The sequence below is a fragment of the Prunus persica genome, chromosome G2, assembly GCF_000346465.2.
Source record: "Prunus persica cultivar Lovell chromosome G2, Prunus_persica_NCBIv2, whole genome shotgun sequence".
NCBI classification, from domain to species: Eukaryota; Viridiplantae; Streptophyta; class Magnoliopsida; order Rosales; family Rosaceae; genus Prunus; species Prunus persica.
Window position 1 is genome coordinate 25,806,578 of NC_034010.1, and position 15,143 is coordinate 25,821,720.

Genomic DNA, 15,143 nt, shown 5'->3' on the forward strand with positions numbered 1-15,143 from the left:
ACATGAACTTTTGTGTCCCATTGATTTAAATTACAGAGCTTTTGCCAACTGTACAAACAATGCATTAAACATCTGGAGACCCGGAAGAGTTGCAATACATAAACAAATGCAGTAATACAATTAGAATAACGAGCGGATTTCCTATTTTCTTTCAAATTTTAATTATTCTTTTTCAAGCATCTTAGAAACTACTCATGGGCATGAGAGGGCTCAACCAATACATTCACGATCCTGTTCAGCAGATTCAGCCCGAATACAGTTTCTTCGCAGTTTACTTTAACTGACATTTCCAACGGTTCAGAACATCTACCTTGAACGGTGATGGTGATCAAGCAGGGGGCAGAGGTGCTCAAAAGCTTGCTGCTGAATCGTAAGCACAAACCTGTTGCATCATCGAGGTTCGCTGCGACTGGCAAATCAACAGATACAAGATGAAGATTTGCACTGCTAAGCATTTTCAATGCAAGATTTCGGCAGATTACGAGAAATTTGTCTTCTACCAATGAATCGTCACCCTTGTCCTTGTCCAACTCCTTGATATGATCAGTGAAGGTGCACCTGTTGTACAAAACACAAACATTCAATTCAGTATAAACAACAAAGACCAAAAGAGAAGGGGTGTTCTGGAAACCATGATCAATAGTTAGAATTTGTCTTATACGACCTCAGAAAAATGAGTCACTTTACCTTCTTACACATTCAAACATTCCTCGCAGATGAGACTCCTTTTTTGTGAAGGCTTCAACATCCATAGGAAGAGCTTTTACAAAGTATCCAATGTCGGGCCGCAACTTAACAGGATGCCTCTTGCCATTACAATATAAGGTCAGTTTTAGAGGCAAAAGGTGGTGATGGAAGCGAACCTGGACGGTTCTTGTCATTGCCTGACCAGGTTCTAGAGAAGCGATCTCTTCTACAGAAACTAGATTTGGCTCATTATTTTCAGGTGTTGTTGAGCTGCGATATCAAGATAATCATAACAAAAGATTAGCCCTTACTACAGGAAAGATGTCACAGGGAGAAATAAACCCAGTCTTAATACTTTATGGATGATCCAAGAACAAATAAAATGCAGTTTAATTAAATCAAAGGATCATGCTCGATCAAGTGTAGTTGGAACCCCCAGCCATCTAAGCATGGACCAGTCTGGAAACTGTAAAGATCAACTAAAGCATAAACATCAACCTCAACCTTTGACGGAAAAAAAAAACGAATTTAAAAGACTACTGCCTTGGACCCAATATCAACAATAACTTAAAATATGCAGACAGAAAACAACATTAAATTTAAAATGATAGTAGACCTTAGAACTACAGGAGACTCAATGGCCAAGTGACTTGATACTCCATCACGTAGGCAACTCAGAGAAATATGTAAAAACTCCAGAAAACTGTATTTGATCTCACATTTTTAACAAATCCACCATAAAAACAACTTAATTTGGTCTACTAACCTCAACCTCAATGTATGACATGGAGGTTTAAACGAAGAAATAATTACTTAATTTTAAATTACCTTTCACGTGAACCCGAAGCTTGGTCTACAGAATCCATGCCTTTGCCGGATTCCTCATCAACCAAAGTTATATCAGACACGATTTCCTTTGAACAGTTCTTGAAGGAAACTTCTATACATAGAAACAAAGGAGAGATGCTTGAAATCTCAGATGAAAATGAATAGTCAGCCTTTAAGCCGTTTCCATTCACAGGATCCAAGAGTGCATAGCTTTTAGGTTTAATTTGACCTCCAATATCACCAATGGAGATTCTTGCTGAAGATCTACGGACTTGACTTTGTTCTGAAGTATTTGTGCTTGAAAAACCAGGCTGCTCATCTAACCATGATTCTAAAGCTCTATTTGACAACAATTCCCCAAAATCAGAAGCAGACTGAGAAGCTATATTTTTCTTTTCATTAGCATTTCCAACATCTGAAAATTGAATCAAGGGATGAGAATTTTCATCGCCTTCACTTGCAGAACCTGCCTCTTCACTGCCACCACTGCCACTTGAATCCATATCAGAGTGTTGTGAACTATAACTAGAAGCGTTTTCCTCATCCAAAAATTCAGACTCTGAGTCCTCGTTGTCTGTAACATATGGATCACCATTAGTGACTCCCTCTCCAAATTCATTCATTTTGAGGCCATCACAGCGCAAACTACAGGGCTTTGGGAGAGGTTCATACCCTGGAGCAGCATGAAGTACTATCTGTGATAAAGAGCCAGGAAGGTAAAACCGGTGATCAATGGGCTCATGTGGCATTGGTTTTTTTTGTCCTCCAAATAAGTATTCCGCAAGGACACATGAACTATCTTTATGCTGGGCCAGACAATTGGTTTCCTCCTCCAGACCTCGAGAATCTAAATAAGTTGACAGAATTTTCCTTAAGAAATGAGCTCGATCACGAATGTCATAGTTTAAGTCGCATTTGGCCAGTTCCAGCACATAGATTAAAACTTTTTTGATAGTCAACAGATCATTCCCTTTTGCATGCAATAAAACCTACAGAACAGATATCCTCAACATTTAGAAACAAAGAGGGAGACATTAACACATTTACTTAGAGAAGAGCACGATGGAGTAGTACCTTAACAGTAGTATTACAAATTTGAAGCTTTGTTTCCAACTCTTCTGAAGTAAAGCACCATGCAAGATACTTGAGTACTGTAGCTAACATCTTTGGGATGAGATCACCTAAAGAGTTATACTCCCCCACCATCCAAACAATTATAGCCCGTGCAGCAGGCACCTTTATTGAATTTAAACTACGAACCAACTGAATAATAACCTTGAAAAGGTATAAAAGTTAATTACTAGATGCCCCAAAAAAAAGCACCAGAGAGAAGAAAGACAAGGTAACAAAGTTTCACAAAATATAATAGTAAATCACCTATGCACCCCTGACTTAGACATCTAATGACAGCAGCTCAGCAGAAAATTAAGAATACCTTTTCATGACTGGGTGGATCTTGCTGAATGATTGATTTAATAGACATTATTGCTTGAATCAAAATATCTGCTTCACCATCCACAGACCCGAACTCACCAGTCATAAGTTCTGCAAGATTAGACAATAACTCAAAAAAGAAGCAAAACTTTTTGAAGATCTATACAACAAGTATAAAATAGTCACAGACGCTGTCTGGTCAAAGCCAATAAAAATTCTAAGCATGTGTTTGCCATTTCTGGAAGTCGCTGCGCGCATATGCCAATTCCAGCAACAGTATCAGCAGCAAATCTCCTGTCTGGATCTCTAATATAATCCTAGCAACAAAATAAAACAATAAGCAAATGATACATGCCTTTGGTTTTTTAAATAATATCACACATAAATGTTTGCAATTATCAGATAAAGTTGATGATATAGAGCTAAGTCTAAACAACATACATAAAGGCTGAAAAACTTAAAATACACCGTTACACTCATGTACATATAATTATGAACAATCTAACGTACATATAATTATGAACAATCTAATTTAAAAAGGAAAGAAATTACCTGAAATTCTTTGAGTATAAATGAAATTGATGAATCTGTGGCAATGTAAGCCAGTATATCCAGTTTCAAAGCTTTAATTTGATATGAATCTGAAGAGCATATAAAGAAGTCTTCAAAGTACAGAGAGAAGAGTGAAGGAATTGCTTTTGCAAACACTTGAACGTTACATAAAACCTGCACTGGTCAATCAACAAAACAATCCTCACCATCTTACCGACTGTAAACTAAGTACAACAGAATACATGAAGATTGACACAAAAGAAATTTCCTACAGGACAACAGGCCAAAATAATAATTACAAAATATCTAAGTACAACAGAATACATGAAGATTGACACAAAAGAAATTTCCTACAGGACAACGGACCAAAATATCTGAATATATGAATTCACGGTCACATGCATGCATCAACAAAATTTAAAAATAGTACTTTAATGCTACACAAAAACCAATTAAATTGTAAGGAAATGTTAACTACCACATATTTTGAGGCATTAGATGATCTTAGAACGAACAACAGCGGCTTAACAATTCTTTTCAAATCCTCTATGGGTGCCATAATCCAGTGTACACCAGCAGCTGCTAGTACAACTGCACTATTATTACTCCATAACAATGGGGATGTACACTGCAGCAGGATCTTCACATCATCATTGTTCTTTCCAGATGTAAAACTGGCATAATTACATTCAGATGCATCTTTATTCATGAGACTTAATCGTGATAAATGTTCAGCTGGTCCTTCAATATAACAACGGGATACAATATTTGCTAATTCAGACTGATAACGACCACTCATGTCACCGTTGTCTTCCACTAACGCAGAGTTGGTGTCTGAACAATCCTTTTCAGATTGAGAATTCTCTGTACTGTGCAAAGAAAACATAATGGATTCCTTTACAAGCCCATGCCTCGCAATTATATAGCGCAAAAGGATCCCGATTAAAATTATTTTACCCCATTCTTCCACATCAGGAAGAATCTCGCATAACCTTTTATAATTTCTTCCAATCAGAGCCAAATTATTCGGACAAACGGAAGAGAAAGCAGCGGCAGCAGCACCAACGACACAAGGGGAGTGGTCATTCAACAATATTCCGATAATCTGCATATAACAGAACATTATAGAAATATTAACGACACTGCATATGAATGAATCAATTAGTGAATCAAACCTCTTCAATCCCCGCGGTATTTTCGTCAAGGCGCAAATCGTGCAGCTTAGGAAGAGCATTGGCCGCGCATTTTCTAACATACACAGAGGGATCTCTAGCACATTTTCCAGCGGCAACAAGAACTAACGGTGCAATAACATGTAGACGGATCCCCGCCATGGTTCTCAGGGCCCATGCCCTCACTAACGGATTTGGATCCCCCAAATCCTTCTGGAAGTAATTAATCGATAGCAATGCTTCATTCGGACGCCTGAAACATAAATTTCACAAACACCGATGAGCTCAAAATTTAGGTAAAAGCGATCAAGAACAAAACAAAAATTCAGATTGTGCAGCTTATCTCAGCTTACTTTTGAGCATAATGCAGCAGGTATAAGTAAACCAGCTTTTTCACTTCCAATGACTGCGATGCTACGTTCTTAACAACCTGCAATTCCAATTCAACCAAACGAAACTCGTATTAAAAACGAAGGTTCCGATGAGAGCTCTGATTCTTTTCATTTTTTTTTTATCGGAAACTCAGAGAGTTGAAATTAGAGAGGACCTGAGGGAAGAAATTGGAGACTTCGAAGCCCTGGGCGATGAGAGCGAGCAGGCGCTTGAGAGCTTCGCATTTTTCAGAGTCGAACTTGCTGTCAAGAAGAGGAGCGATGCTGACATCATCGGGATCGTCGTAGAGGTGGGCGTCCGTACCGATCCGGAACACCATTGTCGACGCCTTGCTTAGAGTATCTGCTGTTGCGCCGAATTGAGGGAACATATTTTTCCACGCTTCAGCTCCTGAAAGCTAAGCTCTCTCTCTCTGTGGGTCTGAGAGCGTGAGAGAAATAGAGAGGGAAGATGACTGTCTTAGAGTTGTGATCGCGGAGGGTCACCCTGACAGTAGAACCAGAGATGAGGAGCTGTTTGGACGCCCAACAAGTGAAAATTAGTTCGGATTGGAACTCCTACTGCTGGTTTAGGTGCGTTTGGCAACGTACGTTTAGAGTACCCACGATTACTTATGAACAAATACCTTACTACTTAGTAATAAAAATTGTTTATGGTGTACAAGTAGCATGTAGCTTCAATGGTTATGAATATTACTCATGCACTTGAGGTCCTAACTTCGATTTTTCCTTCTCTCAATATTACTTACATACAAAAATTAAAATTAGATTATAGATAATCGAATATCGATTTAAGGATTTGAGATTGTGTCAAAATAATACATTGGATTTAGTCATTTATTCTTAACATTGCATTGAATATAATCATTTAAATTTAGCTATCTTCCAATTCAAATAGATGCTAAAACAAGTAGCATCTACCATGGTTACCAAAATATATGAAACCTAATCGAATTCAAAGAAACAAGTAAGAAAACTTTACTTTATATTTTATTTTTCTAAATATGGCTAGTTTTTCTTTCTATCCATAAAATGTCACGAATTTAATATGAGTTAGTGTAATGGTATATAGGTTTTTGTTTTAATCATCACCACTAATCACTAACTTCAAATAATTTTTTAACTTTGACTCTTTTGAATTATTTACTCTCAATCCCAACCTAATCTTGTAAACTCACTTCAAAATGAAAAATTAGGGGTGCATTTGATTTCCATTTTAGTTTTCAATTTTCAGTTTTTAGTTTTTATTTTTAAGAAATTAAAAACACAAAACTCGTGTTGTGATCATAGAATGAAAGTGCATGTTACAAAGCGTTCGTAGTATTTTTTGAAATTTGGATGATTTTTTGGTAAATTTTGGATATGGAGGTCCCAAAATTTGGAATGGGTTCGCCGTTGAATGCAATAGTTGAGCAGCTGGGTCCAAGTTGGGAGGTCCCAAGCACCGATTTTTGGTAACTTGAATGCATTGCATGTGTGGTGTTGTAAAATTGGCGAATGAAAAAAGAGCGTATAAAAAATGAAAATGAAAACACTTTCAAGTTGTTATAAATAAAAAAGGGGTGAATTTGAAAACTAGATTTCGCTTTTTTGAAAAAAGAAAACAAATCTATTACCAAACATGTTTTGGCTGCAAATTTCTGGTGTTGCTAAGGTTTTATTGATGTGCACGAGTCTTTTTTTAAGATCATGCATTTGTTTTTGTCTCTCATGTTTAGGTTTTAGATAGTATTGACTGTTTTAGTACTATCTTTATACACTACTTATTAAAGCATCTCTTATAACAAAAAGAAAATGTTTATAAAAAAAATGTGAAAATGAAATGGTAAAAACAATATTACCATTCAAATTTCGAGTTACAACAAATCAAATTTAACCAACTCGTCAAAATTAAACATCAAATATTATCTATTTGGGCATCACACTAATTATTATTGATAACTCCGGATTTGGATAGAAATAAACTTTGACTTTGAACATGCACAATGCATTCATCTCTCTACCAAATGATGCAGGACTCCGTTTATATATCCCATATCATTCTAATTGTTGAGATTAGTGTATCTTTCTCAATCCCTTGTGATTAGTGTACTCATTTAAGCTATATGAATTTAGTTTAAATGACTTGTTTGGTGATGAGATAAACCTAATCACCATAATCATTTCTCGAAAAACATAAAGTAAAAAAGTACCATAATAATTATTTATGAATTTTATGCATTCATCATGAAAATACAATCTAACTTCCAAGTTAAATATGTCAGAAAAATTAACAGATGAAATGACATTTTTCCGATGATTTTGATCGGAATTTGCAAAAAAATAACAATATTTTATGCCGACTCATCATCACTCCCAATTCGGTCAAAGAGTCGCGAGGTCTCCAATTCCCATATTTGTCGTCTTCTCCATTTTCTCAGTGTCACGCACAGTGAGTCGATTACGAAATCCGCTTTATTAATGGGGAGAAGCACTGAGAGCAGCAGCAATTAGCCCAGCCCCAATTTTCTTCGTAAAAACCCCGTCTTCCCCAGAACCCAGAGAAGAGAGCTCACACAGAGTGGTCTCTCAGTCTCATCCGTGCCTCAGGTGCTCCAATTTTCGCAGGTCATCTCACTCTCTCTCTCTCTTCGTTCTACGTTTTAGCTGATCTTTCTCTGGTTTTGCTTGTTTCCACTACATGCATGTTCTCGTTTTGCTGATATGTATAATTTACTACATGCATTGTCAATTTTGGGCTTCTACCTTGTTTGGCTTCAAGTTTTGCAGCTTCAGCCTCCGTTCTGTTGTGTGTTTTGGCTGATCTGCTTGTTTTAGAAAAAAATTGTATGGTTGGTTTTAGGATTAACATTTAGGCCACTGATTACAAACAGTTTCTTTTGATTTCTGGTGATTACGAGTTTGGTATTTTGACGATATTTTTTTAATTTGTGTAAATTCTGTACAAGTCTACAATGTGATTTCATATGCAAGATATTATCTTATTAAGTCAAAGATATATTTGTATTTTGCAATATCTCAACTAGCTTACATGAGCAGTTACTAGGACTTTTATTTTTATTTTTTTGGAAATTGTGTTATGATTGATTTCACAGAAAAGAGAGGAATGATATGGACTGAAACTGATTTCTATATATGGCGCTTTCACTACTGCAGAAACCCTAGGATTGTGAAATCCAAAGCCTTGATTTGTGTGATTTCACCATATATTCTGAATGTTGCTGTAGCTTTATTTATGTAAGATACTAGTTTTTTTATTTTTGTAAACTCTGTACAACTCTACGATGTGATTTCATATGCAGGATATTCTCTGAAGGCTAAGATGGATTTTTATTTTGCAATATCTCAACTAGCTTACATGGGCAGTTACTAGTTTTTTTTTTTTTTTTTTTTGGTTGGGAAATTGAGTTATGATAGGTTTCACTGCTGCATAAGCGCTAAAATGGTGAAACCGAAAGCTTTTATTTCTGTGATTTCTCTATATATGCTGAATGTTGCTGTATGTCTACTTTCTTTTTCTGTCTGATCTTTTGACTTGTAACTTGCAAGTTGCTTTTAATTTTACCTCACTTGATTCTGTCTTTCAGGAAAAAAAAACCATATGTTTTTCTTTTTCATCAACTCTTTTGGGAGATTTATTTTGTGCTTTTTTGGTGCCAATATTTTCAAATGTGAAAGAAATTAGATTAACAGTATTAATTCTGTACTAGACCCTCACTTATGTCTACCTTTTTTTTCTATAACCTGTGGTTGCACACGTTCTACTTCCCGGATGAACTTTTCAAAATCATTGAAATAAAAAAATTTAATACGCCACTTATATTCCATAATTTCAATTTTCAGATTAGTGCTCTTTAACTAAAGTTCACAAATGGGGAGTGTCGAGGATCCTATCTTTGAAGATGATACAGATATAAGTGACACAGAAATGGATGAGGATGAAGAAGAATATTATGAAGATCTGAAGAATGGAAAACACAGTGTGAGAAGCTCAGATGGGACATATATTTGCCCCTTCTGCCCAAAGAAGAAAAAGCGGGATTTTGTTCTGAAGGACCTGCTCCAACATGCCTCTGGGGTGGGAAAGAGTAATTCAGAAAAGAGAAGCACAGAAGAAAAGGCCAAACACTCAGCTTTAGCGAAATATTTGGAAAAAGATCTAGCAACCGAAGGTGGTCCATCTAAACCTGTGGGTGAGGAAGACCCCCCAATTGATTGTGACCATGATGAAAAGTTAGTGTGGCCTTGGACAGGGGTAGTGGTTAATATTCCAACCAGACGGGCAGACGATGGGAGATATGTAGGAGAAAGTGGATCCAAACTGAGAGATGATTTAAAAAGGAGAGGGTTCAATCCCACAAGGGTTCACCCTCTATGGAATTTTCGGGGTCACTCAGGAAGTGCCGTTGTGGAATTTAGGAAAGATTGGCCTGGCTATGTTAATGCCATGTCATTTGAGAGGGCTTATGAGGCAGATCGTCATGGGAAAAAGGACTGGGGTGCTAATGGTGACCAAAAATCTGGTCTTTATGCTTGGGTTGCTCGTGCAGATGACTATAAAGCTACCAATATTGTTGGAGAACACCTCCGTAAGATTGGAGACCTTAAAACAATTTCTGAAATTATGGAGGAAGAAGCCAGGAAGCAGGATAAGCTTGTATTTAATCTTAACAACATCATTCAGGGCAAGAACAAGGACATGGAAGAGATGGAGCTAAAATGTAGTGAAACTACAAACTCCATTAAGAGCGTAATCACAGAGAAAGAAAAGCTCGTTCAAGGTTATAATGAAGGTATGTTTTTATAAGAAAAATGGAAGAGTGCTACTTATTGAATAAAATAAGGAAGGTACGTTATCTTTAGCTTAGTTTTCTGACTGGATTTTGAGTAGTTTACGTTTGTTTGTTAATTATGTTTCTAGCTATTCCATTCTGAAGCTGTATGGTAACTGTATAGTTTGGATAAAGTGGCTTGGGTTTCACCATTTTGGGTTTATTTTATTTTGTTATATTTTTATGGTCGTATGATGCTGTAATGACATTAATTCATGCCTTTTTTCTGTGTGTCTTGATAGATATAAAAAAGATACAAATGAGTGCGCGGGATCACTTTCAGAGGATTTTTAGCGACCACGAAAAACTTAAGTTACAATTGGAAACTCAAAAGATAGGGCTAGAGACACGCATAGAAGAAATGGAGAAGCGTGCGGTGGCTAATGAAAGTGAAAGTAGGAAGCTCGCCGATGAAATTGAAAAGGTTTGCTAATTTGTGCTTCATTGTTGCACATTATCTCTTAGATTTCATGATTAATATTCCTGTGACTATATGTGAAATTATGAATATTGAAGAGGTGAAAACTAGTTTGTTGAAAGTTAATGAAAATGAGCATGATGTTCAAGTGTCATCAAGTCATATCATGAATATTTGGGGATGAGAGTTGATGCATTTATGTTTAGTTTACGTATATTGTGTGATGCTTTTGTCGGGGTTACTTTTCTATAGCAGCATTAGTTGCAATGTTTTGTTGTCATTGTTAGTGAAGGATGGTCCCAAGCACTTGATAACACTGATTTTGTTCTTGTAGAATTCGGCAAAAAATAGTTCTCTGCAATTGGCTTCTATGGAGCAACTGAAGGCTAATGAAAATTTATTGAAACTGGCTGAAGATCAGAAGGTTTGTTGGTTAATTGCTTGAAAATGATCTGAACATTATTTTATAGATTTCAGAGAAGATCTTTGATGTATGTGACTACCAATTTCATCCAGAGGCAAAAGGAGGAGCTCCACAGTAAAATAATTAAACTGGAAAAGCAACTGGATACAAAGCAAACTCTTGAATTGGAAATTGAGCAACTTAGAGGGAACTTAAATGTTGTAAGGCGCATGGGGGATGATGGGGATGTTGAAGTGCTGGAAAAGGTGGACACAATGCTCAAAGAATTGAGAGAAAAGGAAGAAACATTTGAAGACTTAGAAGCTTTAAATCAAACTCTAATTGTAAAGGAGCGTAAGAGCAATGATGAGCTGCAGGAAGCTCGTAAGGAATTGGTTAATGTAAGTTTTTCTGTTTAATTTTTAATTTAAATGGTGCCTCAGTTACTTCCTTTTATAGTAAAGCAGACATCTGACATTCAGATGGTCTTACAAGAATTTGGAATGTGTTTTTGAGTTTTGATTATGTAATTTGGGGCTGTGATTCTTAGGTCGATGTTACAGATTTTTGTTTGTGCCGAACCTTTTCTATAAGGATTTGAATGGAATGGTTTGCAGAAATGCACTTTTTTTGTGTGTGCATATTTAGTAGTTAGCACAACATGGTGTAGACGATGGTGAACTATGATCCTTAACACTATTTATAGTAGGCGGTGCGTGTGGAGGCAGACGTGCTTTTCTTTGTAGTGGGATCTTCAATTTTTGTACTGTTATATGGACTGAGAACTGTGGCCCTTTGTGTATCAGATATATTTAAAGTTCTGTTCTTAATTTCTTGCACTTACAACAAGCTCCTCTATCTTGTCATAAAGTACTAATATTCTTACTCTACAGGGCTTGAAGGAAATATCAAATCGTGCTCATATTGGTGTTAAGAGAATGGGTGAGCTTGACAGTAAACCCTTCCAAGAAGCAATGAAGAGAAAGTATAATGAGGAAGAAGCAGAAGAGAAAGCCACAGAGCTGTGCTCATTGTGGGAAGAATACCTGAAGGACCCAGATTGGCATCCTTTCAGAGTTACTACAGTCGATGGGCAACATAAGGTGTACTCTCTATGAATATCAATATCTCATTGGATTTGATTATTTAGCTGTTTCCCTTAGCACTAGAAAATATCTGACAAAAAAGATAATATCAAATATGCTGGCCGAAGATAATTCTTAGATTCAACTAGTTTGGCTATCCCCGTGAGTTATGTGCTGTATCATTGCTTATCTAATTAGTTGGGCCAAATTTGTAATTGTGGTGGTAAAATCCTTTCCCAGTGACATACCTGATGTTCATCACATATGACCTCCATTCACATGCTTGTTTGGTTGTGTTTTAATATAGTTTCTAGTTGGAAATGGTTGGTAATTCTGCTTTGACATCGAAGGTATCTAAAACATCAAATTACATATAAAAAAAATGTCCACGTGATTTCCATTCATATGTTATTGTTGAAGCATGTAATTGTTAAGCTCTAGTCATACACTAATGTCTCCCTGTGCTTTTCCTTTGAAACACTTGGCACGTGGCCTTGTCACCTTGCTTCCTTTTCAATGTTTTACGGTTCACTTGATATCAATATCACTGGTTCAGGAATTCATAAATGAACAAGATGAAAAATTGAAAGATTTGAAGAAACAACTGGGGGATGAGGTGTATAATGCTGTAACATCAGCTTTAAAGGAGATAAATGAATACAACCCTAGTGGGAGGTATATAACTTCTGAACTGTGGAACTATGCTGAGGGACGAAGGGCTTCACTGCAAGAAGGAGTTGACTTTATTCTGAAGCAATGGAAACAAAAGAAACAGCGGATGGAAGATTGAAGGTTGGTATTCAATGTTTGTCATAGATCTCTATATGGTTGGAATTTTCTTTTCTTTTTTGGGGGGTGGTATCTACCTAATTTGAGTATTTCAATTCTGTTTCTGCAGTTGTGTATAGCCAGCTTCGTGGATCTTCCCAAGTCTCAACGCAGGACGGCGGTTACTAGCCTTATTAGGTCCGGTCCTGGGGTCTTGCTGAATAAGTGGTTAACCTGAAGGAGGACTCTCTACCTTTAGATGTATTCATTTGCTTTGTTCATCAACTTTGATCTTTAATAAGACACTATTTACTAGGGTAGGAGAGGTAACTTAGTCCACATGGACACTACCCAACTTCTTCTTCGAACTCTCAGAGAAGGAAACCATTTCCAACTATCGACATTTGACTGTGCTTGTATCATTAGTATTTGACAATGTATAACAGTATTGCGAGCTTTTCAGTTCCATTTATCTATCCATTACTACCTGACTTTGCTGGACCGAGAAAAACTTGCCTGTAACGAGGTGTATACGCATTGTTTTCACATCTCCTTACGTAATAGCCATGTGGCTACTTATTGTGATAGGGAGTGTATGCTCTCGTTATATACAAGTTCGTTGTTGATTATTCTCACATCTCCTCGCGTACCCTTGTGCATATCTCACATTGCACCCGTGACACAGAAGTTACTGTCGTCGGTTTCAAGCTTAAAACAGAACTTATTAAAGTTTGGATGAGCTGTTAAAGGAGTACGGAGAATTTCCGCCAAATAAGGTAGATCACTCGGTCGACTACCGGACGACGTCGTTTCTCTCCCAGCGGAGCGTACGGCAACAAACCACTTCTTTATATACGGCGCCATATTTTTTAAACTGAAACGGCGACGTTTTACTTTCCCATCTAAAAGCATCCCCTAGTTTTTCTTGTAACCCTAATCCTATATATATTGGTGGTCTCTCTTAACAAAATCATTAGATCTCCGTCCGCTTACACAGAGCATTCCCATGGAGACGAAGCACATCTCATCTTCTGTAAAATTAGGGCTGTGATTAGAAAGAGAGAGGCTTGAGTGGGGATGCTCCAAACACTGGAGCAAACCCAATTCGAATCTGAAAGGAGAAAGAAAACAAAGAAAACCAGAAAAGTCGCCGCCCCTTTTCATCCAAAGGCAGAGGCTTTGGCGTCTCTGGAAAAAAAATCTTTGCTTTCTTTCCTCTTTCGTTTCCAATTGGGTTTCGACCCACAATGACAGGCCATCCAATTTCTATACACTTGATATGAGCCCTCGCCTTATTTAGATTTCGTTTGTTGTTTTTTTAGGGTTTTTGTATGATTTTGGGTTTTATTGGGCAATATGGCACTTGTTGGGTTTTTTAAGAGGAAGTGATTTTTGGTTTGCTTTCTCGTAGAGACCAATAGTGCTTACAGTGAACGCCTGATTCGCACCGTTTTGGTGGGAGTTAGGCAGCGGCCAGACAACCGTAGTGATGGTATCCACAGATGGCGGGCTATATCTGTCCCGTTTTTCTACTGATTCCATCTCACATTTCTTCAATTTCAGTCACTTCAAAACCCTAGAAATTCTATTTATACCATTGCTTTTCTATTTTTATCAAGGGTTTAATTTTATATTACATTGTTGGTGGATTTATGAGTTTTGGAATGGAACTAGGACTGCTTGAACATGATGCTTAAATCTCAAGAACAGCTACCTGAACAAGTTTAAACAAAAGCCCAAAGAGGAGGCTGGGAAAGTGAGCAAAATGGGCTGAAATCTTTTACTTGGTTTTGAACTCAAACTATGAATTAATGAACTGGAATTTTGCTTGAGGATGCTTAAGGTTAGGAAAGTTTCAATTTGTCTGCAAAATGAGACATAAAATTCAACGAGTGAAACAACATTTGAATCTGTAAATTTGTTGGACAAAATGTGCAAGAACTGAGGCTTGGGTTTCAATCTATGACATTGGGAAGATGCACTGTGCTGAACAGCAAGACGAGAAACTCAGGATTTGCTCTATCTGAAACATTCTCAACGCAGAACTTAATGACACACTTCATAAAGAAGTTATGCAACAATAACTTGATATGAGATTTCTATCTGGGATGAACCGGACTAGAAGGCTGAGAAAAAACAGAAATTGCTCCAATGCCTTTTTTTGTGTGGGTGAAAGCCTGTGATGAGAAACCTCAGTACACAACCAAATTGATAACTCTGCCAAGTTTTAGGACCTGATGCAGTAGAAACAACTTAAAGCTCAATTAGATTTAACACAAAGAATCCAACTACAGTGGAGCAGACAGAGTCACAATTTTTTGATTAAAAAAACGTAGTTGCAACGTAGATAACAAAATAGTGTTACTCCGTTTCATGGAAGTCTTTCTCCTAATTTTAAGTTTAGTTAAACACAGATACAAAAATGTTTTTTTTGTTGTTTCTTATTCAGCTGCTAGTGGCAGACATCCCTTCAAAATCCATGATTATAGGTAAAATCACACCCCGAGTGCGAACCATTGTCAAAAGCAAGCCCAAAAGCACTCAACATGAAACAAAATCAAAAGCAAGAAAA

At 37.0% G+C, this 15,143-nt stretch overlaps 2 protein-coding genes across 3 annotated transcripts; one reads left to right on the plus strand and one right to left on the minus strand.

Moving 5' to 3' along the window:
* LOC18786894 (AP3-complex subunit beta-A) lies at nt 21-5,641 on the minus strand. The gene is made up of 11 exons (XM_007220528.2): nt 5,221-5,641; nt 5,027-5,103; nt 4,677-4,926; nt 3,980-4,606; nt 3,502-3,675; nt 3,140-3,266; nt 2,951-3,060; nt 2,590-2,790; nt 1,516-2,504; nt 688-957; nt 21-558 (listed from the first exon to the last, which is right to left on the minus strand). Exons 1-11 carry the CDS (start codon nt 5,434-5,436, stop codon nt 189-191), a joined length of 3,411 nt encoding a protein of 1,136 aa, XP_007220590.1. The 5' UTR covers nt 5,437-5,641; the 3' UTR covers nt 21-188.
* LOC18787130 (protein INVOLVED IN DE NOVO 2) lies at nt 7,360-13,072 on the plus strand. Of its 2 annotated transcripts, none has more exons than XM_007220836.2 (8): nt 7,360-7,672; nt 8,909-9,858; nt 10,140-10,321; nt 10,650-10,739; nt 10,832-11,119; nt 11,612-11,821; nt 12,360-12,595; nt 12,702-13,072. In XM_007220836.2, the coding sequence occupies exons 2-7, from the start codon at nt 8,937-8,939 to the stop codon at nt 12,591-12,593; spliced, it is 1,926 nt and encodes a 641-aa protein (XP_007220898.1). In that variant the 5' UTR covers nt 7,360-7,672; nt 8,909-8,936; the 3' UTR covers nt 12,594-12,595; nt 12,702-13,072. The 2 variants fall into 2 exon arrangements, with proteins under 2 accessions (XP_007220898.1, XP_020413175.1); XM_020557586.1 differs by having other exon boundaries at nt 7,398-7,654.

Excerpts from the sequence above, each read along its gene's own strand:
- LOC18786894 (XM_007220528.2), bottom strand. The coding sequence starts at position 5,436 with ATGTTCCCTCAATTCGGCGCAACAGCAGATACTCTAAGCAAGGCGTCG. Across the intron at positions 4,607-4,676 it reads ATACCGCGGGGATTGAAGAG|ATTATCGGAATATTGTTGAA; the intron begins GTTTGATTCACT and ends TGTTATATGCAG. Across the intron at positions 958-1,515 it reads GCTTCGGGTTCACGTGAAAG|CTCAACAACACCTGAAAATA; the intron begins GTAATTTAAAAT and ends TTGATATCGCAG.
- LOC18787130 (XM_007220836.2), top strand. The coding sequence starts at position 8,937 with ATGGGGAGTGTCGAGGATCCTATCTTTGAAGATGATACAGATATAAGT. Across the intron at positions 9,859-10,139 it reads CGTTCAAGGTTATAATGAAG|ATATAAAAAAGATACAAATG; the intron begins GTATGTTTTTAT and ends GTGTCTTGATAG. Across the intron at positions 11,120-11,611 it reads CTCGTAAGGAATTGGTTAAT|GGCTTGAAGGAAATATCAAA; the intron begins GTAAGTTTTTCT and ends CTTACTCTACAG.